The 14,552-nt window shown below is 36.2% G+C and overlaps 1 protein-coding gene across 8 annotated transcripts in view; it reads left to right on the plus strand.

Moving 5' to 3' along the window:
* Positions 1-14,552, plus strand: part of ATRNL1 (attractin like 1) — a 570,901-nt gene that overhangs the window by 87,127 nt on the left and 469,222 nt on the right. For all 8 annotated transcript variants that reach the window (XR_013930596.1, XR_013930597.1, XR_013930598.1 and 5 more), the window contains exons 9-10: positions 453-636; positions 4,325-4,479. Coding sequence is in view for 5 of the 8 variants with exons in the window: in XM_080403249.1 (XP_080259375.1) it covers positions 453-636; positions 4,325-4,479 (339 nt within the window). In the remaining 3 variants the exon portion in view is untranslated. The remainder of the gene's footprint in view (positions 1-452; positions 637-4,324; positions 4,480-14,552) is intronic.

Below are 14,552 nucleotides of genomic sequence, written 5' to 3' on the forward strand. Positions count from 1 at the left end.
GACAGTTTCCTTCTGATTGAGTACAGGTGGTGCTAATGCAGCTGGAGTAGCTGGAGCGCTGAATTCTCATCATCCATCTCTGGCAGGACAAAGTTAAGGCTGAGAAAGAATTAATCGTAACTCTCATTTTCATATTTTCTGAAAGGTTTGGGGATTTTTTTAAAATTGTTTTAGCATATGCTGATCTCACGTATGTAAGAGTATGAGATACTGCCTGGAACCTGTGACAGTGATGTGTTTGTGATTAATCAAGACTAGCAGATGATAGTCTAAAAACATTAACCAATTGTAGGTGTTTTGATACACTGGTATAAAATTACTTCTTAAAAAACTCCCCAGTTATTGCTGCATGTAGAATCATAATGAAAATGATTTAATCTGCTTAAAACTCCTAATATTGTGTGTTAGCAATAGTCAGCCTTAAAACTATGTCTTCTGTACATCTGTTCCAGGGTCCAATTCTTGGCTTGTACCAGAAACAAAAGGAGCAATTGTCCAAGGTGGATACGGCCATACTAGTGTCTATGACGAACTGACAAAATCTGTTTATGTCCATGGTGGTTACAAAGCATTGCCTGGCAATAAATATGGATTGGTAGATGATCTTTACAGATATGAAGTTAATACTCGGACATGGTAAGTGGGATTTATAATGTAGGAAATTAAGTTATTTGTTATTGAAGAAGAGAACATAAGTATAGAGTAAGGTTCTAGTAAAGTCATGTAGGCTCCTACATATCCTTTACATGTTGCAGAACAGTGCACTCTCTGCAACAAAATGGAAGACTTGTGGTGAGGGATTAGACTTTAGCTAGTGGATTAATGGAGCTACACATCAAAGGAATGGCAGGAAGGAAGCTTTGCACATGTTCTACAAATTCAGAAAAGGTTCTCCTGTACGGACATAACCACTATGCAGAAAGAGTACATGTGTACTGTTTCCACATGCTGTGAATATACTGCTGATGCACATTGAAGTACCTGTTATATAGAGAAGTAGACGCATTTAAAAACTGTGGAAGGTTACTTTTCACAAAACTATCAGAAATAAGAGAGAAAATTCCTGGTATTGTATAGGGAACCTTAGTTATTAAAGTTCTTGGTGTTTCTGTTTGTCAGTTCCTTGTCCTTCAAGTTCATTTTAACTTGTGAATGCTACTTGTATAGAAAGTAATATTTTTTTCTTACCCTAGAGAAGATTTGAGATCAAGAACTGTTTCTCAGAACATTTTATTCTTGCAATTTAACATTTGTGTTGAGCACTGATGGCTTAACTTTAAGCACACAAGACTTGCTCTCAGATGTTGGAAACGTGGGTTTGATTTTGCTGGGGCTCTTGATTTTGAATGCCACTAACTTGTGGCATTTGGAAACATTATTAAAAGACCTTTTTGTCTCTTTTAATGTATTTTAAATTGCTGGAATTTTAATGCTCTCTTATTATAGTCTATTCTTGGAACAAGTGATACTGTATCCTTTGGTTTGTTCAACAATACAATAATAATAATTGGAATATTTTTATTCAGTATTCATGTAAAAACTAATAATGAATGCTTCTGTGTATACTAATGTGGCATTCTCTGCAGCTTGTAGAGCACTTAACTCTTATTTCATGAGTACTATACTGGAAGTCAATTGTACTATGGGACTGAAAACTGGCTGAAAGGATGGGGTATTGACACACAGTAATAAAATCTTTGTGACATTTTATAACTATATTCAATGCACTCTGAGGCAACTGAGTACGCCACTGCCTAGGTGGGGTATGAAGAGGAGGTGGAACCATGACTGCTTTCTCATGCCCATGTACATGGCTTTTTTGCATGCTCGCATTTGCTTGTCCTCACTGTCTCTGTTTTTCTCTGGTACTTGCTCTCTGATCTGGCTGAGGTTCATACACTTCACTAAGTCTTGGTACACAAAGCTGATTACTTGTTTTATTCAGTGGCGTGTGGGTTTTCATATCTTCATATCAATAAGGCATATAAGCTTTATGTTTCTTGGAATGTGAGGGGGTGATATTTTAATTCCCAGTGTGAACATTATTTCTAATACATGACGGAGAAGTACAGCGTTTGTAATACCTGCATTGCTTTGCGTTACTTGCATACTGCTGTGGTTGGCAGCTGGGGGACAACGTGGTGCTGGGCTTAGATAACAGCCTGAAGAAGTGGAAGCACACGCTGGCTTCTGGGTATTTCTGTTGCCACTGTAACCATGCTGCTGCTTTGGCATCGGTATAGTCAACATGGACTTGTGTTTGCAGATACACATATACGTGCATAAAGAATGAATTTGGTATTAAGTGTGTTGAGACTTACACAATTTGCATGGGGTTGATATGTGTTGGAGAGTTCTGAAGGTTGCTCTCATCAGTGATGCTAATGAATAGTGAAAATCATGGCCAAATTAACAAACTTGGTCTGTGTTACACTTCCACTTTTGCTGAATCATGGGGGAAAGTAACTGTTACCAGAAGGGATGAAACTCAGCAAAGAATATGCCAAAATTGGGGGCAAAAAAGCCCCCACCCTGTGCAATGTAGGACTGAGGCAATGCAGTTGGGTGACAAGCAGAAAAGAGTGCAGCCCAAAGAAAAATTTCTGGGATATCTGTTATATCCACTGTGGAGAGGAGAGTCCTTAGTTTTCCCTGGAACAGTGTATGGCTCTTTAGGCCTTTAGTGATCAAGACAACAATTTGTAGACAGTTGGAAGGCAGAATAATCAGGACAGAGCCTAGCGTATAGCAACTAACGCAAATTAGGGGGTAGGAAGTGTAGAAAATGGTTTGAAACCAAATACCATGGTTTTCTTGGTAAGTACCATGAGTAATCTGTAGCAAGCTAATTCCTGGTTAGAAAAACACACCTATGTAGTGCTTTATTTTCAAAGTATGTTAACCAGAAATACACAACAAAAATGCAAGTCACTTAACAACAAAATAAAAAGGATTGAAAACAGAAGGACATTGGTGGGTATGCTGGTGGCTTGAAGGAATTACCGCAGTTTTGAGCAATAAAAAACTTGCCTCGTTCACTTGCATTTAGTCTTTGGTATTTCCTTTGATGTTACCTTCTAGGTGTAGGGGGGAAATGACAATATGAGAACTTATGTGTAACGCCTTCCTCTCAGCTTGTTGAAACATACCATCTCTTACCACTTCAAAAATATCTCAAGTTTATTGATTGATCTACATCGTTATGTCAAAGTGCTGAGACATACTTTAAACCTTCTCCCCGAAACCCTATGATGGTGTAAAAATATTGAACAAATGTTAACAGTGAGATTCAAGAAAGAGACAGTATTATTCTACTCGAAGAAAAGATTGTCAAGTCAGTATGTTTGTTAAAGGAAACGAATGACAGAACAGTTTAATTGTAGGTGTGAGCAGTGTGCAGTAGCACAAGTGAAACTGGGAATCTAAACTTGAAATGTTAGATTACTGAGACAAGGAAAAGGTTATTAAGGGAACATGTCTACAGCTCATCTACTTAACTAATTCAAGCTGGCAAACCCCACAGATTGTTACTTTCTCCCTTGGTATGAAAGACTGAATGAAGGTATGACTGAATCAAGTTTGCGTGGTGTTCTTTCTGCTAACCCCACACCTGCTACTTTAAACCTGTAGTATTGATAGCTCTTGGCTACTGTTGGGCCCATATTATTGCTCTGGCACAAAGCAAACTGCACAGACACGAAAAGGGGTCAAAGACTCAATGTGCATGGACTAATTTTTTTTTTTTTTTTGTACTGAAACTCTGTATGTTTGTTTGCCAGCCTGAATATATTTATGAAGCAGTACCGAGAATGACTTCTACTATTTCTTTTCCAGGTTTGAGTGTTTAATTAATTAAAGAAAACCCTCTCCTTTTCAATTAGTTAGAATGGTCTAAAGATTTGGTTTTCTTTCTGAAGAGTTCATTACTGCATTTCTTGAGCAAAACCCCAGCATGGTTATGGATACATAAGAATAGGAAGTAATAATATGAATGGGTTTTAATTCAGTTTTGAGTAAAATTTATCATATATTAATCACTTCTGAAGAATGCAAACATGATACCATTTATTTCAGATACATTATTTAACAGTTTTTTAATTTAAAAACCACAACTTTTAAAATGAATGCTAAATATATTTGTTGTAACATGAAAAAATCCATAATCTTAAAACAATTTAAACACATTTAATCATATTTACTAGGTAGTAGCTTTAGTTTACTGTTTTCCTTGTATTTTATATTGTTTTCATCTATACATTTTCTTGATGTATGTAAACAGTTTTTAACACGTTAGTATGTATTCATTTGTTCTTGTATTTCGTAGGACTATTTTGAAAGAGAGTGGTTTTGCAAGATATCTTCATTCAGCTGTCTTAATCAATGGAGCTATGCTCATTTTTGGTGGAAACACTCATAATGATACTTCCCTGAGTAATGGTGCAAAGTGTTTTTCTGCTGACTTTCTTGCATATGATATAGGTACGTATTTCATTCTATTTTTCTCATTTGAGTTTGAAATACCGCAGTGTTTCTTTCTCAAGTCCAGCTGCTGTGATTCTTTAGAGTCTTGATCCCAAACATCTTCAAGTTATTTAGAAATTACATTGTAAAATTAAAACCAGACTTTTGTTCCATAATAGTCCCCAATTTTTGGTTTGTGGGACAAAGCATAGTAGCTAGAATGATCAATTTTAAAAAATATGCCTAATACTGTCTTATAGTATGAATGGTGGATATGTTGCTAAATTAATTGCAAGGGTTGGTGCATTTTGGTGTTATGGGAGTGTGTTGACCAGAGCCTAGTGGTTATTACCACCAAGTGTTGATTTATTTTTTTACATCCTTAATATCTACATAGTACTAATAAAATATGTTGATGGACTTAAAAAAAAACCACAACAAACCAACAAAAAAACAAAAAACCAAAACACCAAAATGCAGACAAAACCTCACAACCCCCCCTGCCCCAAACCAGAATATTTCCCAAGTAATGCTTGAGAGATTCCTTAAAACGTGTGGAACTGGTGGCAGTTTGGAAGATGCATTGCTCAGTGCTTATCATTGCAACGGGCCTGAATTGAAAACTGGGGAGTGGAGAAGCCAAGGTGTAGGCATCAGTCTGAAAGGTGAGGTAGGGGTAGTCAGGTGGTGGTGCTCGGGAAACTGGGAAAGGTGGAGCTCCCCCAAGCTGAAGAGCAGTTTGGAACCAGGATGCCTGCACTAGAAGAAGCAGAGTGTAGAGAACCAGCCTTTTGGGAGGCTGATTGTGGTAGATGGCTGGTTGTAGCTGAATAGACACAGCTTGGGGCTGATAGCTAAGATGCATGGATTTTGCTGGTTATCTTCCTCTGACAAGTTGCCCTCCACCCTCCTACCTCTTCCTATGCATTTCAGATTGGAGTATTAATTAAAATATTCCTGCCTTTGAGACTGAAATACATTACTGGATCAGCTTAACTGCTTCGGTATATGTCTGTTTTCACATGGAGCAATACCCCACCAACACTCTAGCATGAGCAGTCTTGCTAAATGGGAGGAAATCTCTGGGGGATACTCCCTTGTATAGGCTAATGGAATAACTACATTAAATGAATCGGGGCAGTAACAGACTATGGAATACATTGGCATCACTATGTTAAGGATAAACTGTGTTTCCACAGCGCATGAAAATGGGTAAACTATTCATGCTTAGTTTCATGGGACAGATGATAGACTTAGGAGAATGGAGCTAAAAAAAAAGTTTACTTTTGAAGCACCAAAGCTTGCTAGTGTGCAGCACAAATGTCAAAATACAGAATCCATTCCCAGTTACCTGAGTTCTAAAGTAGAAGTGAGTAGTAACAAAAGAACTCCGTGAAACTTTGCTGACAGCTGTTTGGGAAGAGGCTGGACTGTCATTCAGGAGGGATGAGATGACTGGAAAAGACAGTTGACATGAGATAATATTTAATGTAACAAGGTGCAAGTCATGCTTTTAGGAAATGACAGGAATTTTCTCCTACAAACTGAAGGAAATGACAAGTGGCTTGTGTGTCCAAGTCAGGAGTGGCATGTGACTGTGGAAGTGGCCTGTGCAGTCCTAATGAAAAGAAGAAAGAAGCACTGATGCCATTCTCAAGGCCCTGGATATTTTTGTAGAAATTTGGCAGAACACATATATGAAAGACAAACTCAAACAAGGCTCTACGTGGCAAGTGGTGTTAAGGCTGACTGAGCATGAAGAGCCTTTAGGAAATAACAAAAGGAGGTGGTATATCTAATTTTGCAAGAGTGGCTGAGAGCAGAAAAGATTGTTTTATAAACAGATGATAAGAATACACTTTGGAAGAAAACTGTTTAAGGTAAAATTCTTGAGACAAGACTAGATGGGGGTAAGCTTTCAGTGTGTAGAATGTTTCCAACCATTAGAGCTGTGCAGCTATGGAAAAGCCTCTCTATAGGATTGTGGAGGTTGTAAATCTAACAGAATTTAATGAGTCACTAATATGTTTCCTGTCTTGTTTATTGCCATTGTTGTTCTTGCCATAAACAGTTTTTCCCCTTCCCTAATGTTCATGCCTGTATTTTAAGTGTAGGCTGGAAGTATAAATACACAGGTCATATTCAGGTGAAAAAGCACGACCTCTTGTCCTTGGAGCTAAAAATTGGGAAATATGTCAGAGTAGTCTGGGAAATAGACTGCATGATCCTGTTGAGGATAGCCTGTGGATAGTGCCTGGACCTATTTTTGGCAAGTGTTTATCAGCCAAATACAGTGGTAGAAGAGGGTGAGACGTGATCCTTTTTATAGAACTAGTTGATGGCTCTTTATGGCTTTCTGTATAGACATTAATGCAACGTGCTTGCTTTCATACAAAAATAATCAGTAAATTTAGTACATGGAACATATATATGTGTTATTTCCTGCCAGTTCACACAGTGTGCAAATAATGCCTTTTCAGAAGAGTTGAATTTTTTTGACTGTATCCCTGTATCACATATTCTGTGGCTTCTTATAGGCAGGCACCTGATGGTGTGAACTATTGATTTTGTTCTCACTTCAGTTCACATCTGGTTTTAATTTTTAATGAAACAGAGCTTCTTCCTAATTTTAGAGGATAATATTTGTAGAACGTGCACTTGAGAATCAAGAGAATCAATAGTATGAGTCCCAGGATCTGCATAAAACTTTCTGACTTCCACACACCAGAGTGGTTCGTTGTTTTTTTTTTTTTTTTTTTTTAATCTAGCTTCATGAAAATGTATGCTGATATGTTGACTTTTTCTTTTTTTTGTCTTTTAAAGTGGAAAAATATTTTGGCTTTCCACAATATTTAATGTGGCATTTGTATTTTCTTGCAAGTCACATTCTTCACATTATGAAACTGCTGAAGAACAGAAGAAATGGATGTAGTAATTAGTCTTAAAAAAAATTATGAAGATTGATTTGATTCAGATTTAATCTTCTGTATTATTCATTTCACCAAATTAAAAACACATTCTCACAGCACACATTATATAAAGACAGTTTTCCAGGAAACAGTAAATACTTATTGTACTAAGAATTAAATAATTATGGAATGGGTATATTTCAGAATTTTATTTACTTTGTTTCATGAGCTTTTGAACAACGCTTGGAAGCAAAAATATATGATGCTATCAGTATCATGTTTCCTAGATACCCTGCAAGTGATGGAGTGTTATGTTCTGTCTTGTAAAAAATGGGTGCTGTCTGGAAACCAGCTGGACCCTGGAGATAGAGCCTATACTATTTATGTTCAAGTTGGGCTACAGAGTACTTTTGATTATATCTCTTATTATATGTGACATAGTCTTATGGATAAATTGCTTCAGCTTTTTATTATCCATGAAAATTCTTACTGTTTTTCATATTAATGTGAAATAACTATTTGCGGGCATTCATCTCAGTTAAGTTTAGCTGTCTAAAAGGTTGGTTTCTAATACAATCTGGTAGTCCAGACTACTCCTCTAGCCAATGGAGGGAGATAAGTATCTCCAGAGAGCAATTAATTTAGCCAAGCTTAGGACAGAGTTGCTCTTTTTTTTTTTTTTTTTTTTCCTTCTTCTTTTCTGGAATCAGTTATTGTTCTCCAGCTACTGAAGTTAGTCTACATGCGTAAGTTTTAGACAATTAAATGTATTGAATGTCACTGTCATGTGCCAAGAGCTCAATTCAGTCATTTTAAATACTTACTGCATCTGAATAATTTCTTAAAGCTGAAGATTCAAGAGAACTGGAGAAGATGTAAAAACTATTATGATGCATAATTTTCATAGTTTTAATATTGTTTGGTATATTTACTTACACAGTAGTAAACATACTTGTGTGATGAGAAGTCTGCTGCATACAGTGAGCTTGAGAAACCTGGCCTTTGGTATGTTTTTGTCCTCCTCTGATATTTTACCACCAAACTTTCCCCTAAGATGCTCTGGCAGCTCCTTAAAGATCAACAAATGTTGATCCTCATAGAGGTGAGGTATTTTCTGACTGTGCTGTTATTGCTAATGTTATGCTGAAGGAGGAACCTTGTCAATGAGGACAAGGCTGGCATCAGGCTCAGTCTTGGATGCTGTGGTTGGCCTGTGGTTTTCTAACTGATGTTAGTTACGGGTTTTCTTGGTCTGCTGTTCATTGGAGTGCCGTAGCTACTTGTTCAGTATTTACAAAGAAGCCGAAGGGCCTCAGCTGGTGAGATTCTGCATAGGATGGGTGTAATATTAGTGTTCAACCTAGGATGTTTATTCAATTCTTCCTTTACAACATTTTGAAAGATACTTGTAGCTTTTCTCATTCAGATGAGGAATTTGAATAGGTGTATATAGTAAAATTGTATATGTACTGGTTGTGAAAATCTGTGCTCCGTGACAATTCTTTTGAAACTGGGGAGTTACACAAAGTATCCTTTGCATATGTATAGTCATCATACATAATAGTCAATACAAACTGGCATGTGCCTGTCTCAAAATCTGGCTGCATACTTGTATTTAATTAATAGTGATTTGTCTTTCAAAAAAGGATATTATCTTGTTCTTCAGTCTTTGCCACGTAATTGAGAAACTATATATTAGGACCTCTACCCTGAGTTCTCCCAATTCCTTAGCACTATGTTGTAATATATAAAAATTGGATACCTTTGGGAAACCAAGATATGGCAGAAAGAAATTAGATAATCACCACTGACTTTAAATTCTACAAAGGGCTTAGGTCCTGCAGAGATTCATTTAAATAAACATGGAATAGAATCAGAGAGGAAATGTGACGTGTCAGTATTGATGTTTTGCTTATATTTTCTTCTTGGTACAAAGTTTGACATCGGTTCAGTCTACTTTTTTTTTCTTCAGGAACAAAATCACACAAGGCAGTTACTGTTGGCCCCAAGTTCACCACTGTGTTTTCTGCCTCCTTAGTGGTAGAGCGTTTCAACCAGGCTAGTGTGCTGAGGTGTTTCTTCTGAATACTTGACCAAATGAATTATATACATTGTATAAGGAATGGAATACAATTCAGAGAGAAACCATGGTGATCTGTCTACCATACAAAGTTCTAGTCCAACTCCTGCTCCAAACAAAGTATTGTTGTTTTGCAGAAGTTAGTCTGATGGGTACACGTCTCAAAAACTGGGCTGAATTCTATGAAAGGGTAAGAGTAGTGAAATAAATAACATTCTATGCAAAGAATTTCTTAATTTTTTAAACATAAAAAAAAGAAACCATTTCATGAAGATCTCTCATTCTTTGGCCATGACTAAGGATTATTTAGTGCAAGTTAAGAAAACTTGCAGACATTTTTTATATGCACATGTACATGAATTTGAGCAAAAATAACATACTTAAATTAGCTATCAAATAGGCTCCAGTGTAATCAATATGAGCTAAAAACTGTTATAGGATTCTTCTTGCTGCTATTTGTCTTCTTGTATTTCAACAATCATGGAAAGCCCTCCCATAGAAAGCAGAGCTCTGTGGTATTGCTCCCCCAAATACCGGAAGCTACACTGTGAATATTTAGCCACAATCAATCTTCTAGGCTGTACCAATAAAGAGCTATTTTGAACAACATTATGTCTGGTAACCAGACTTGGAGCAAAGATGTTACCTTGCTCTGTTCTCTCCTGTAGGCTTGGGAAGAAAAGACAAGTGCATGCACCATTACTGCTTTGTTTCTTCACTTTTCTCCTCAATCTTTGTACCCAGTATGAAGGTTTAAAGAAAAATATCATGTGTATTTCTTCCTTATGCTGCCCTATAATTAATGTTACAGTACTGATAAATGTATTGTATAAATCTGATTTATAATTTCTATGACTTTAGGTGGAAAGCTTCTGTCTCTCTAAATGTATAGGTGGGTAGTTAGAAGACTGTGTCCATGTGGGGTTTAGTTTTCTGAAGGACAGCTCATTTTTCACCCTAGGGAACCTGTTGAACTACTACTTAAAAAAAAAAAAAACCCAAACCCAAAACCTCAATATCACATTATGTATTTTTATACATGTATGTATTAAATACATATTTATATGTGTGTATAAATATACAAAAACATCCGCATGTGCCTGTTGAAGAACTTGTTTTCAGCCCAACGGAAGATAAAAAATTTCAAAGCTGTACTCTAAAACTTTAGGATAGATTTTTGAAGTATTACTTTGGGATTAGTAAGACTGCTTTTTTTCTTTTTTTAATTGTAAAACTGTGATACAGAAAACACCCCATGCTTAAAATTCTTGTGTTTCTATTCCAATCAGAGCTTAGGAAAGTAATGTAGATTATATTTTACAAGTATTTGGATGCAAAATTTGCATATGAAAATAAATTAATTGCTCATACAGAATCAGAATTTAAAATGGATATTTTAACTACTGAGACTAGTATAAAGAAAAAAAAAAAAAGCGCTTTTTCTAAGAGTAAAGATATTTGTTTTAGCTCCTGGCCAAATTATGTCAGTAAATATGTTTCTGTATGCCTATGGCAGTGCCTGCGCTTTCAGTTTACAAAGTATTCAGTCTCTGTCCTTTTGTTTCACATATGCCAACTGCTAAGGTATCTGCATACCCCAGAAATGTACAGAGAATGGCTGACAGGGAACCTCTATAAAAGCTAGAAATGGAAATAATTGGTACATGGCAGCTGCTGCCGTGCTCTCTCCCAGTGGTAGTTATATTTCAGCACTGTCTGTATCTATGGGAGAAGTTCAATAACCCATACATTTAAGATAATATATTCCGCAATGTTCCTTTTGTAAGTCTTGTTATTATCTGGATTTCAGTTTATTATTATGGATTAAATAATAAGAAAATTCAACTGTTTGTGAAAGACAATACTGTATGGATATATTAAGTTTCTTCTGGGGTATTCAAACAAAGTTTAAGAAAATTTTCCTGTTTGGAAAATTTTTTTCGAGATTATCTCATGAGATTACTTTCACTTGTAATCAAAGATATTGCTTATATTTTGTAATAAAATGAATTTTTTTAGTCATAAATTGTGTGCTTGTAAAATAAGTTGTTTCATGTCTAGTCTTTGTCATGAACAAAATGAGTTAGTTTAAATGTGTGTAAAAATCACCCCCCAGCCCCACTGTAAAACCATCTGATTTTACATTTCTGCCTCCTTTGGGAGTTACAAATGGATTATCAATGTGATATCACAAAGAAAATGTAAAGCAGCGGCTGTGATAGGTTGTTTTATGTGTTCCTGAGCACTTAAGTCATAACGTAGTTCTGGTGCAGTTTGTAGCAGCAATTACCTCTGTATCACTGCACTATTAGAAAAGCAAACCCATAATAATATAATGCACTAATTGCTCTCTATATTAGGAAAGCTCTAGGTTTTTTGTTTTGTTTTTAATATTGCTTAGGGAGTCACTGTTATGTATATAGACTCTGCTGAAGATGTTAGATCTACAGTTTAAATTAATTTCGTGATGTTGCAAACATATTTGCCTTAATGTCTTTCTGAGAGTAAGGAGGTTTTTATTATCTGAATAAGGAAAAATATTTTTGCAGTGGGGAATGAATTGGAAAGTAAGTTTTTCATTTGCACCTAACTTTCATGGTGTTTAGTTGTCCAGGGTCACAAAAAAAAAGGGGGAACCAGACAGCAGTATAATGTGTGGCTGTACTTTGTGAACGAACAATTTTTCTTTACCAGAGTAAAACTGAGTAGCTACTGTAAATATGTAAAGAGAGCGTACAAGCATAATCTGACATTTTATCCTACGTAGCACATAAGGCTGCACTGCAGGTGTTACAATACAGAGGGTATTGAGCAGAATCAATACAAACTTATTTAAATATTTAAAAACTGAGAAATGATTGGAGAATGTAAATATAAAGTAGGTAGTTTCACATACCTTTGTGAAAACATAGCTCCAAATGTAGTGACAAATTGTCACTAAACTGGCCTGCCAGTGCTGAAATACAAATGTGATCCTGGAAGTAAAGTATGGAACACTGATTGCCACTTTTCTCAGAGACTGTCCTAAAAACTTCTCTTCCTGATACATATATATAAATTTTTTTTTACCTATTCAGTGGGATGGCATTAACTTGGAGCAGTGAAGTTACCTAGCTTGAACAGTTAGGGCACTTTCCTCAGGGGTGAAAGCTGTAGATTTAAGTCCCACCAGGCAGAAAATGATCATTAACTACTACTAAACCATTTAAGTCTTTTTCCTTTGATCATATTTCTATTCTTTAAAGGGAACAGGGAGAGTATCACTTTGAGAGAGATCCACCTGCGAGTTCTGAGTGAGTGTGTTGCTTCTGTTCAGCTTTGAGTGCGGTATTGGCCGTTGCAGGGTCAGGGAGGAAAATGGGGAGGAGTTGTTAAGAAGCTTCTTTTCTATTAATGCTTACAGTTTTTCATCTGAATTTCTATTTTTTTTTTTTTTTTTTGAAAGGGAATATTTCAGTTCCTTGATGTTCTTTTATATTCTTCACAGAATTTTGTAGATTTGGGATGAGTAGTCAAGATTTTAGGCTCATTCTCATAGTCTTTTTTAGTGTTGAAAATAGAGATGTCCATAATACATTTAATAAATCAGGTGAAGAAAGGGGGAAGAGTAATCAACTTTTAAATGGCTTGTGGATATGTGGTTCTCTTAGATTTTAATAAATCAAAATCTGAACTGGATATAATTGGATGCTCAACTGTTATGATTTTCAAAACTGCTTTGTTAACTTAATTCAGACATTAACTTAATGAACCTGGGTTAACTTGCTTCTGCTCCAGTTCTGCCCAAATGTTTGAGTAATTCGTTGTTCAAAATCAGATGTGAATAGTAAGTGCAAACTTCATAGCACCCTCCACTCCCAAACAGGTTTTTAATGGTATGTACAACTGTAGTCTGAAGAGCAAAAGTCAATCTTAAAAAGACGTGGAGGACTAACTGGATGGGATTGGATGCTGTATTTCCCCTATTTTTCCCTCAGTCACACTTTGATAAATCTGATTTTAGTTAAACATTTTAAAGCAAATCTATTAAGAGTTTTTTACTGATGTGACAACGTTGCTTAGAAATGCAATTGTTACTTTCCTATAAAATTGTACTGGGAAACATTCTAGTAATCTATGAATATATTCTGGTAGTATATATTTACTGGTATAATTTCTACTATAGCATATTCCTCTTGCCCTACTGTATATGCTATTATAGTATCTTTGTATTGATGTCACTGGTTGTATTTTTAGTGATCTGAGCAATGGAGCCATAATGGTCCCTAGGGAATTCTCAGTCTCTATGTCCCTGGTAGCCAGCCTAGATTCCCACCTGAGTTCTAGCTCTGTCAAATTTATCTTACTGTTGCAACATTGAGAACTTTTCTATAAAATGTCTTGGTTATTGTCCCTGGTACCAGTAATGTAGTATTGCCAGGAGGATGCAGGTGAGAAGGCTACAGGTGACAGGACAAAGGACAGGGTGGCGAGGTGTGTCCTGCCAGACTATGGACCCCGCAGTGCACTACCCTGTGTGAAGTTCAGCTGGGGTTTTCTCTGCCAGCATCAGCTGGATCACCTCAGATCTGGTGCATTTCTGTGGTGTATTTCATCATGTATTTTGTGTGGCTGGTGAATTCACTCTGAGCCACTTCTGTATCACCTGGGAACCATTTAATCTATACCAAGGAGTACGACGGAACTTTTTCTTATAATCATATAATGTGGTACAACATGTTCTTGAAATAGAAGCCTTACTTCAGGACAAAAAGTCCCTGTATTCCTCCTTATACTTTTCAGTGACTAAAAATTCTGCTGATCAGTTTGGGATGAATAGTATCGCTCCTTCATCCGCTTAGTAACTGTTTCTATTAAAAGCAGTATATGCTTTCATGTGGTATATATTATACCCCATACATACAGAGACAACGCTAAATACGACCAATACTATATCTGCCACTTACTATCTGTATAATACTTCGAGTCCATGACATTTTACAAAGTGTTTTATTCTTTACTCCATAAAACTTACCATCCTTATTAGACTTCATATAATAAATACAATACACAGAAAGCTGTAATATTGATAAACAATGTTGAAAATCATACTGTGTTTGCTG

This window comes from Falco punctatus (assembly GCF_963210335.1).
Source record: "Falco punctatus genome assembly, chromosome: 9".
Lineage (NCBI taxonomy): Eukaryota > Metazoa > Chordata > Aves > Falconiformes > Falconidae > Falco > Falco punctatus.